The following is an 11,683-nucleotide window of genomic DNA, read 5'->3' as shown; positions in this document are numbered from 1 at the left end:
GCTTGTATGAGGTATTTATCCATAATGATTGTATTACCTACAGTTGATGGCAGTCGGCACATCCCCAGTTTGGAGAGGAGGCCAGGAGTACTGCCACAAAAGCTGAGCAATGTACTGCTGTGGTCGGGGTCAGCAGCAAAACATATTTGAGCCGCCAAAAAAGGTCCACCTAAAATAATCACTGTCAGTTAAAGTGTATGATATATTCAGAATATTTTCACTGCTTTACGTTGCCTTTAAACAGCCCTTTCTGATAGGGAATGAAGCAGTTATATCCCAACCCAGTCTCACTCCGAAGTCATCGAAATCTGGCACATGGGCATTGACTCGCGGAGTCAGACATTGACGGAAAAGTGACGAAAAAATGTGGTGGATGGGTCCAACAAACATGATCATAAAGCCAAACCCTGTTCTTTTTTCCAAAACCTAACCATGTGCGTTTGTTGTTGGAGGAAAAAACAACAATTTGCGTTGTTGTTAGTTTGAAAGAGACTGTATGTAAACGGTAAATTTCCTGTGAAAACAGAAGTGTATTTTGAAAGAAGACAATGCATGTAACAGGCAGAACCTGACACGGAGTCCAAGACCGTTAACAACCAACACACCCAGGGTACCTTGCACGTTGTGTCTGGACGTGGAATGTCAATGTACAGTAAAGTGCATAGGCCAGTTTGAACAGGTGGGTTTTGAGATTGGATTTGAAGGACGTTATGCTGTTGGATTCTCAAATGTCAATGTCAGTGTCAATGTCAGCTTTATTTATATAACACCTTTAAAACAGCCAACAGCCAACCAAAGTGCTTTACAGTTAAAATAAGCAAAAACAACAACACACAAAAAACATTTATACAGTGAAATATAACAAAGGTAAAAGACCCAATAGAGGTGACTGTACTCAACCAAAGGCCAAGGTGAACAAGTGAGTCTTAAGCAGTGATTTAAAATTTGAGAGGCTATTCACAGTACGCACAGCCAATTGTAATGCGTTCCACAGAGTGGGAGCCGCGACTGCAAAGGCTCGATCTCCTCTAGTTTTTAAGAGTGATCGAGGAACATCCAAGACCATCTGATTCGCCGATCTGAGGGCTCTGGAGGGCTGATGCAACTTAATAAGGTCAGAAAGGTATTCCGGAGCCAGCCCATTCAGAGACTTAAAAACAAATAAAAGAATCTTAAAATCAATCCTGTACCTAACTGGAAACCAGTGAAGTGAAGAGAGCACCAGAGTTATATGCTTGCGTTTCTTTGTCCCAGTTAGGAGACGAGCTGCTGCATTTTGAACAAGCTGCAGGCGGTTAAGCTCTGATTGCTTAATGCCGACGTACAGGGAGTTGCAATAATCTAAGCGAGAGGTGATAAAAGCATAGATAACTTTTTCTAGGTCTTTCTGGCTTAGATAGGGTTTAACTTTGGCTAGAAGGCTCAGCTGAAAAAAGCTAGACTTGACCACTGAGCTGACCTGTTTGTCTAGCTTAAAAGCACCATCAATAATCACACCAAGATTCCTAGTATGGGATCCCATGTAAGGTGCTAGTGGGCCCAGGGAGCTGGCAAGGACCTGAACCAGATCAGGTCGACCGAACAGGACAACCTCTGTTTTGTTTTTATTTAATTTTAGGAAGTTTAAGTCCATCCATGTTTTAATGTCACTTACGCAGTTTAGCATGGCCTGAAGGGAATCTTTGGAAGGAATCTTTAACGGCAAATACACCTGCACCTGCACGTCATCAGCAGAGCAGTGAAAGGGAATACCATGCTTCCTAAATATCGACCCCAGGGGTAGCATATAAAGGGAGAACAATAGGGGGCCCAGAACTGACCCCTGGGGGACCCCGCAGGTCAGAGGGGCCACTGAGGAGGAAAACTGCCCCATAAGAACAGAAAAGGATCTGTCCAAGAGGTACGATTTAAACCAACTTAAAACAGTGCCTTTAATACTTACACAATGCTCTAGGCGCGACAGGAGAATTGTGTGATCCACTGTGTCAAATGCTGTTGTCAGGTCAAGAAGAATTAAAATGGCACAGTTACCAGAATCTAGGTTTAACAAAAGATCATAACATTTTTTTAAAAGAGCTGTTTCCGTGCTGTGAAGAGGCTTAAAACCAGACTGAAACCGTTCACAAACGTTGGCCCCTTTTAAAAATTCTTGGAGTTGGTTAAAAACAACTTTCTCTAAAACCTTGGAAATAAAAGGAAGTTTGGAAATTGGCCTGAAATTAGCCAATACAGAGGGATCCAAATGTTTCTTTTTCAAAAGAGGCTGCACCGTGGCATGTTTAAAGGAGGATGGAACACATCCAGAACTGAGACACATATTTATAAGTTTTAAAATAAAAGACTCAACTGAACTGAAAACCTCTTTAAACAAACGGGATGGAATGCTGCCAGTTGGTAAGTGTTCAACTGAAATGTGTGGATATAGGGAGTTCTAGAGCCTGGAATTGCATAGCACCAAACTGTGTGCGTGCTGGCCGTCATCTACTGTATGTAATACACTGATTATGGATAAGTAACTCATACAACGCTATTGCAAAAAATCTGTACTAAATAAAGCAAAATAATAGGCTCACCCCAAACTCCTCTATGTGAACTGTGTAACTGCTCAGTGATCAGGAAAGCCACCCTGATCGCTGAGGACCCTGCTCACCCCTGTCACCACTCCTTCCAGTTACTGCCATAAGGCAGATGCTGCAAAGTCCCTCTGGCCCAGAAAAACACTTACAAGAATTTTAATATTTGTTTTAGATGTGCTTTGAATGTGAATCACGTGGATTATTGAGCCTTGTCAAAGGAGAATTTCGGTCACCCTTCAAGGCCACCATTTGAAGTACAAAACATCAATTAATCTAGTGAGCCTACACATAGAGTCCATCACAGTATGAGTTAAAAGAGTGAAATACAAGTAGCCCAGCAGTCAGTTACAGTTACTTGGTGTGTTGTACTGGCATCACATTCGCCCCGTGCAGCATATAATTGGTCAGCTTGCTTAACTTGGCAGAAAAGTGATCTCAGATAAACTATAAATATAAATCATGACTTTCAACATTTTTGCCCCTTTACTGTTAAATGGTGATGAGTTAACTTCCCTTTTAAACTTTAATCAACACCTGTTACACACATCGGAAACACTAGCAACTTGCTATACTGTTCTCAAGAAATCCTCCTGGGGTGTGAGTCAGTGATTCCACGGATAGGGGAGCTACTGACGATTTAGAAACACCATGTTGTTTACATAGGAGCAGACTCCTAGTATGAAAAATGACATATCTTTTCTCCTAGTTGGCAGACACAGGCCTCTGGCACTCAGCATAAAGGAAAGGAAAGGAAGCCTGTTTCTATTCAGACGGAGGCCACGTGGTTTGATTGCTCTTTTAATGTTGCATTTTAGCCATTTAAACTGTTGATGGATTCTTTTTGGTACTCAAGAGAATCGCAGGGAAAGTGGTACACTTTTCCTGATATTGTCATTCACCATCTGGTAGTGCAATGCACTCTGCACACATACAGCAGGAATTCCATGGAAATAAATGTTGACCCTAGCAGACCTTCAAAGTGATATTAAACAATGGCTGTGAAAAAATAAAATAAATAAACTAAGTTTCTGTATGGGAGGGATACATAATGACTTGCTTCAGGCTTATTCAGATGGGGGCTGTGACTTTAATTGCTGCATAATATTTTGATGGAGGCTTATTGCAGGAAAGGGTGGACACTGATCTGATCTGACAGACAAATGCAGAGTGTTTACAAACTGGCATCCCCTTCACCAAATATGGGCAAATCATTTGGTAATTGTCTGGGCAAAATGAAGCCTGTTTTTTCACGTAAACACAGGCTTGCTGCTGTAATTAGCCGAGGAAAGGAATGACAATTGAGCATTTTAACCGTCACTTGTTTGGATGAAAGACCTCCTCTTCTACTGATGTTTTTGTCGGTGAGTTCCTCGTTTTTTGCTGAACTTGCACTTTAATCTAAATGTATAATACTTGTTGCATCAAGCTCTATCCTACAGTGATTTTACATAACATATTGTATACTTAAATTTGCACACTAGCCTTGCAATCCAGACTTCCAACAAGTAACCCATGGATTTATGCCAGCCCATCATCACCAACCCATGTCCAGCAACAAGGGCATATTGTTTGGGAAATATCCTTCCCTCAGTTGTAACACAATGCTCGGATTAACATTTCATTGTACTCCAAAACCGTCATCAAGTTTGCTGACGACACAGCCTTCGTGGGCCTGATCACAGATAACAAAGAAAAGGCCTACCTGAGGAAAGTAGAGAACCTGACCCACGGGTGTCAGGACAATAACCTACTCCTGAATGCCAGCAAAACTACGGAGATGATGGTGAACTTTGGGAAGGAACTACACCCTGCTTATATCACTGCGTCCTTGGTGGAGAGGGTGCTTGAAGTACCTTGGTGTCCACATCATTGAGGGCCTAACCTGGGCGCTGCTTACTGACTCGGTGAAAAAATGCACAGCTGAGACTGTTCAATCTTGGACGCTTGAGGAAATTATGGATATCCCATCATAACTTAAGTAATTTGTACTCTTGCACCATTGAGAGCATCCTGATGAGGAAAATCAGAGCTTGGTACGGAAACAGCAGCGATCAGGACTGCAAGGCCCCGCAAAGAGTGGTTCATTCATCTGAGCATACAATGGGCACTGCTCTACCCTGCCTAAAGGATGTTTACTCCAGGCGCTGCAAAAATTAGGCCAAGAGAATCATTAAGGATCCCAAACACACGGATAACAGCCTTTTCTTTCTGTTGAGGTCAGGAAGAAACCACTGGTAGTGACTCACTGGATGTAGATTGTGGCTATAAGCCTGCCACGTTATACCTTCCTTCTGTTATCAGTGTGTTACCATTTTCAAAATCCCACTTTGCTATGGGAAACAACAACAACATCCTCCAAGATAACAACCTACACTCTGAAAATGGCACATTTTGACAAAGTTTTGGATCATGCAACAAGTCATGCCTGCTTGGTTTTATCGCTGAAGTGTTGTAAAGATCTGCAATGAATAAAACAACTTGTGAACGCATCTCAGAAAAGCCCAGCCTGAGTTGATTTGCTGCATCTTTTAACTCTGGCAGCAGCATGCACAGTGACAGTGACAGTGTCGTTGTAATAATGTTCTGCTACAGCCACCAAATCATCTGTGGTTTTAACAGGTCCGATGAACTCTTCCCAGAACTAAGGTATAGTCCTGCTTCACCTCTAGGGCACCGATTCTCAAATTATGTTTGTATGTATTTGTGGTGTTTTCTTTTGCAGGGCCATTTTAATGACAGCGCCCCCCCCCCCCCCCAGCCAGCACTATTTTGCAAGAGCTCCGTCACGGCATCCTTTGTGCCACCCAAGACGACTGTGATTGGTTTAAAGGAAGAAAAATAGGACAGTGTGTTTTTTCCCCCTATAGCAGAAAGATGGATCTGTGATACTAGACCTTCCTCTAGTGCTGACACAGCCAGTGGCGTAAGGCAGTTAAAAACAGGCCCCAGTGCACACCACAGGAATCTAATTTAGGGACCTCTCCTACTTCTTCCTCCTGTGAGTTTCTCTCTTGTCCTTTCTTATTGCTGCTTCTCTGTTTAAAAGGCATGACTGCTCACTGGACTTGCAAACGACGTGCTCGTACTAGCTACTGTATCATATCGTCTTGTCACATGATCAAGTAGACACTGGACATTAGGCAACATCCACATAGATGTTACCCAACAATCATATGTGTAGTGTTTGTATGTGTCTTTATAAAATCCCTCTCCCACCCTCCCCATGGGGCTGGTGGTGTGTCTTCCTCAAGCTCAGATCCTCTACCAGAGGTTTGGGAGTTTGAGGGTTCTATGCAGTATCTTAGCTTTTCCTAGGACTACACTCTTCTGGATAGAGACCTCAGATGTTGCACTTGGAATCTGCTGGAGCCACTCTCCCCGTTTGGGGGTCACAGCCCCGAGTGCTCCGATTTTTGCCTTTACTCCCAACAACTTTTCTAGCTCCTCTTTCAGCCCGTGGTATTTCTCAAGCTTCTCGTGTTCCTTCTTCCTGATGTTGCTGTCACTCGGGATTGCTACATCGATCACCTCTTCTGTTGTTTGTCGATCAACACGATGTGTGGTTGGTTAGCCATCACCAGTTTGTCATTCTGGATCTGGAAGTCCCACAGGATCTTAGCTCAGTCATTCTCAACCACCTCAGGAGGTGTCTTCCATTGGGACCTTGGGATTTCCAGCCCATACTCAGTGTAGATGTTCCTGTACATCATCCCAGCCACTTGCTTTTATTTACAAAATTAAATACTTATTCTATGAACACTATAAAAACTCTGAATAATATATATTATTCAGAGTTTTTGCTCTGCTAATAAAGACAAAAGACAATCATGACGGAGATGGGTTTGCATTTTTGAGGGCATACAGCCCTCAAATGGCAACATTTTTAATTTATTGTGAGGTTGTTTTTTTTTTTTTTTTATAAACACAGGTGTAGTTTCAAAGTGTCAATCGGATTCATTCGTAAGCTGCCCCTCCACCCAGCCCATGGGCCCCAGTGCACCAGACCAGCACTGAGAGACTCAGGAGGAGCGTCTGCCCTTAGACCACAAGGATCTTAAATGAAGACCTATCTTATAATCCTATATTCACTATAACAGTTGTTTGTTTCAGCGCACAAATTGATGAAACTAACAGGATTACAGTTGTATTTTATATAATCTCAAGTGATGAATAATATGATTGATTGGTTGGTTGGTTTGTTGATTGACTGGTTAATTTATTGTCTATAAGCAGCAGTAAGCCTAGTGTCTTTAACTGATAGAGGCAAGTTTGACATGTGGCTTATGGGAATTAATTGGAAGCGTACAATCATCACCTAGTTGATTTCTATGTAACTCATATATTTACATACTGTTATTGTGCCTACAACCAGAGGAAGTGTTTGTATTCCAATATGTGGAGTGAAGTTATGGAACAGTCTGAATGTGGAGCTCAAGCAATGTCCAAGCACACACCAATTTAAATAAGGTATAAAGACAATGTAGTCAGGAAGCACAGGGTTGAAGAAGGCGTTTGACATTCACCAGTTGTTCATAGGGATTAGTGTTCCTGTATTGGTAAATCTGTTTTAAGAGGAATCAAGTATACCATACTGACTTCTCTGACCCCAGTTTGCACCCCATAAAACAGATTTACCAATACTCTTTTTCTTTAATTGATAGGACAGACTAGTGTGAAAGGGGGACAGAGAGAGGGAGTGACATGCAGCACACTTTTCTGAAATTAACAATGTATTAATATGTAAACACAAGTATATATTGATAGAATAACGTATATTCATACTTTGTATATGTACTACTACTACTATGTGTACTACTGTCACATGTTCACTTATTTAGATATAAAGAGATAGCAGGACAAGTCGATGAATACATATATATTATAAGGCAAAGACAATTGGTAGAATATATGTACTTGTAAGTCACGGATAATTAGTTATTTGTATTATATACTTAAATGGGTTTTTGTGAGATAGATATTTGGTACTTACTGTTATATACATATGCATGGGCGTTTTGTGTGATAAAGTTAAATGGTAATAACAATGGCAGATTTAGAAAAGTCTTAGGTACAGGTTATCTATAGGCTATAAGGAAGATGTCCGTTTCATTGTACTCAGTGACCTATGGAGAAGGGGTGGGATTTAATAAATTTATACTTCCTCCCACTGCTTATACATTGATAATTGCTTTTGATTATTCTTTTCATTATTTTTAAATATTACTTTCTGTCTGTCTGCTTGTTTGTATGGTCATGCCTTTTTTTACACGCTAAATAAATATCAAATATCATATACATCAAAATATTGTTATACAAGTTCTGATGAAGTTCTTGATTTTGTATTTATATAACGGATTTAAAGGCAGTGTGATGGCACCGGAACTCTTGCATCAGTACCGTGTTCACTTCCAGGACTTCAACTGAAATAAGTCTTGGCTGTTATTCTTGGCACATGTGTGACCCCGGGGTCCTCTCCACCAGCTTCACTTTAATTTTTTCCTTCTTCTCAGAATAGTCAGCATTTACCGCCATGTATTAAGTGGTAAGACTGATAAGACTTCTCAGGAAAATCCCATCCCATCATCCACCGCAGGTGGAGTAGAGGTCTCACATGCGTCACGCGCCTTGGACTTTAAATAGAGAGCGCAGAGGAGCGCTCGTATAACGGTCCTTTAGAGCTGCGAGGAGGCACCTGAGAGGAGATCGACTTTAATTTTATACGACTTCAGCTGCTTCTGTTCGCTGTCAGATTTTCTTTGGCTCAGTTTCCGACCAAGCACCCGGACTTTTTTTTAACTGATTACGGTCTTCCCGCTCTGCTGTTATCCGGATACGATGGCCAGCTCTGGGCTGCAGCTCCTCGGGTTCCTCCTCTCTCTGATCGGTCTCGCCACCACTGTTGCTGCAACTATGATGGTTGAATGGAAGAAGCAGTACCAGGGCAAGTCGCACCGCATATACGAGGGCTTGTGGATGAGCTGCAGTGGCAATGAGAGAACAACCTGTGAATTTCACCAGTACCTCCTGAAGCTGCCAAGTAAGTTTTTTTTGCATCTGCATCTCCTCTAAAAACCAGACACTGCTTGCTGAGATATCTTCCACTTATAATAATGTACTATAATTAGCCAGAAGTGCGTCTTTGTTGTGTAAGCTCTCTGAATTGACCTCATCTGACTTTATGGCATGTCTGATATTCATATAGGGTCATAGAGGGGTTTATTTTTTATTCCATATTTTGTAGAATTATTATCTTTATTTGCTGTTGACAAAGTGCAAAGTTGAAACTTAAAGAGTAAACCAAAAAAAGACTGCACAACTGTCATACATTTTGTTACAGATAGATGTAATATGAGTAATATTCAGTCTCTAAGATCATCTCCAGCTATCACAGACTGTATTAGTGAGAGGTTTACTGTATATATGTACCAACATTCCCACTTCTGCTCCTCCAGCTGAGATCCAGGCCACCAGGGCCGTGATGCTGATCAGCATCTTCCTCTCCACTGTGGCGCTGTTGGTCTCCACAGTGGGAATGAAGTGCACCCGCTTCATGGACGGCAAACCTGAGAGCAAATCCTTGACAGCTATGATTGGAGGAATCATGTTCATGATTGCAGGTGTGTTTAGCAGCAACAAACCCTGATGGGCTCTCACAGGCAGTCACACTACATAATATGTCAAGTATAGTGTTTTCATAATGTTCATCATCGCTGATCACATTTTAAATTTTATTTTTGTATTCAAAATACAAAAAATACACCACAAAACCAGAGTTATACCATTTGATTTAATTCAGTTTTATTTATATAATCCAATATGACAAATCACAATTTGCCTCTGGGGGCTTTGCAACATATTACACCCTCTGACCTTTGACCCTCACAGCAGAAAAACTTCCTAAAACAAAAAACCTTTAATGAGTGGAAATCTGTGAGAGACCTCAGGAAGAGCAACCTGAGGAGTGATCCGTCTCCCAGGGCAGAAAGATGTGAACAGAAAAGCAATTATTAAATCATGAATGCCATTTTTTATACAACCATGAAAAAGATTTCATCCTAAAAAAAAATTCTAATGGCACTTTTAAAGAACATAAGAGCTGTTTTAAACTATAGAAATAAGACCAAACCAAAGCACAACAAGAACAAAATACCACAAACATCAGTAGTCACAAGAGAGTGCACTAACATTTCTGCAGAAATATCACCAGCCCCATCAGAGTTAGAGCTCCTATAGGTCAGTCTAATTCTCTTTATCCTCCATTTGTACTTTCTGCAGTCATTTTTTCACCATTAAACATATTCAAGAGTCAGTCCCTAAAACAAATAAGCAAAATGCAAAAGCAGAAAACATATCTAAAAGAACAGGTTGTCAGAAAAAAATATTAGGATTTGAATGAGCGCTTCAGTGATGAACAATATGATGTGATGTGGTTTTTTTTGTTCAGGTTTACTGACCCTCATCATAACCTCCTGGTACGTCAAAATGATTGTTCATTACGTCCACGAATCCCATCGCCTGCAGAGGTACACACACACACACACACACACACACACACACACACACACACACACTTAAGTGCTTTATTTTCATTTGAAAGTGGTACTGTAAAACTAAACTGACATATGCGCATACATACATGTTTACATGCAGATACACATTGATATACACACGTGCATCTAAACATGTCTGTTTTCCTCCTCAGCTTTGAGTTTGGTAAGGCCGTGTTTGTCAGCTGGGCTGGTGGCCTCCTCACTATGGCTGGCGGTGCCTTTCTGAGCTGTCGGAGATGCTCGCGGTCTCAGTCGAACGGCTCCATCAGCTCCAACCAGCTCCTCGCCACCAACACCCACTCCAAGTCCAACTACGTCTAGCGGAGGAGAGGCCTTGAGACAGTGAATTTACAGACTGCAGCAGGTTGGGTTTCTACGACGAGGAAATGTCCCACTGCAGGATTACAAATACTACGTACTGAACACTGAGTCAGTAACCAGCATCAGGAATACATACAAAATCAGGCTGTTTGTAATGAGTGTTTGAATCCCGTTTTACAGCTTGATTTTTTTTATTTTAGCACAACACTTGGTTACTTGGATGCCGTCAGTCACTGCTACGAATGTGTAAGGCATTCACTTGAGAAAAAAAGAGATTATTATCTCAGAATTATAATGAATGAGATAATAATGTTGTTAATTCAGAAAAATTAGAATTAATGAGATTATTATCTCGTTAATTCCTGCAATAAGCTTGTTAATAATTTTCCATTAAGAGAAATAAAAGGACTAACTTTTAAAATAATTTCAAACATTAAAATTACACATGGATTCGTTATTTCAGGTTTAAACATGCTGATCTTTGTCGGCCTGTTTGTGTAAGTATGACATCACAAAGTTACTCCTCACAGCTACCTATGAATGAACGCTTGTTTCAGTAGTTTACAGTGTTGACACTGTAGAGATTTCTGTACTCTTACCGTGTACTTTGCCTTGGAATTTATTCCTCTTCAGTTTCTCACTGGTGTTAATATACATTTGTTTGTGTACGTTGTTCATGTTATGACTAAAGTTTTATCTTTTCTTGTCATATTTTCCTGTAGTTTGGTCGTTGTTAATGTTATTTGGCACATCACGTGGCAGTTTGAAAGATAATATGTGTGTTTGTATATTTTGGAAAGAGAAATAAAATTATTTTGTTTTCTTCACTCGGGTTTACGTTCTATTATATTCCAGACATAAATAAACGCATCATCAAATCTGACAATAAACCCACATTAAATGTGATCTGGTCAAGTTTAAACTGCAAGATGCTGCTGTTTGCTGCGACAAAGTGGATTCTGTTGCCTCCAGTGCTGCAGTAATGAGAGCTTTCCTGACAAACAGTTTCCTTCCTCCCATATCTGCTGCCGATTTTCCCTCTAAATAGGCCTACCCCATTAACTGACATCGGTTATTACAGCTGCTGCCAGGGTGAAGTCAGAGTGGAGCGCTGATTGGAAAGGGAGTAAGAATTTCTGTATGACCCAGTGTGGAGTCAGTGTTATGAGAGCCGCCTGGGGAAACAGGATCCTTATCTCACTCTGGGTGGATGTACATTTTGTAAGGAAGGATGCG

The 11,683-nt window shown here is 41.0% G+C and overlaps 1 protein-coding gene across 1 annotated transcript; it reads left to right on the top strand.

Annotated features, from left to right (window-relative positions):
• Nucleotides 1-8,253: 8,253 nt before the first annotated feature.
• On the top strand, nucleotides 8,254-11,274 carry LOC126396718 (claudin-19). Its single transcript, XM_050054973.1, has 4 exons — nucleotides 8,254-8,613; nucleotides 9,029-9,193; nucleotides 10,021-10,099; nucleotides 10,279-11,274. The coding sequence occupies exons 1-4, from the start codon at nucleotides 8,412-8,414 to the stop codon at nucleotides 10,445-10,447; spliced, it is 615 nt and encodes a 204-aa protein (XP_049910930.1). The 5' UTR covers nucleotides 8,254-8,411; the 3' UTR covers nucleotides 10,448-11,274.
• Nucleotides 11,275-11,683: the final 409 nt, after the last annotated feature.

The sequence above is a fragment of the Epinephelus moara genome, chromosome 10 (assembly GCF_006386435.1).
Source record: "Epinephelus moara isolate mb chromosome 10, YSFRI_EMoa_1.0, whole genome shotgun sequence".
Lineage (NCBI taxonomy): Eukaryota > Metazoa > Chordata > Actinopteri > Perciformes > Serranidae > Epinephelus > Epinephelus moara.
Note: the sequence above shows the minus strand (reverse complement) of the source record. Positions and strands in the feature narration are given on the sequence as shown.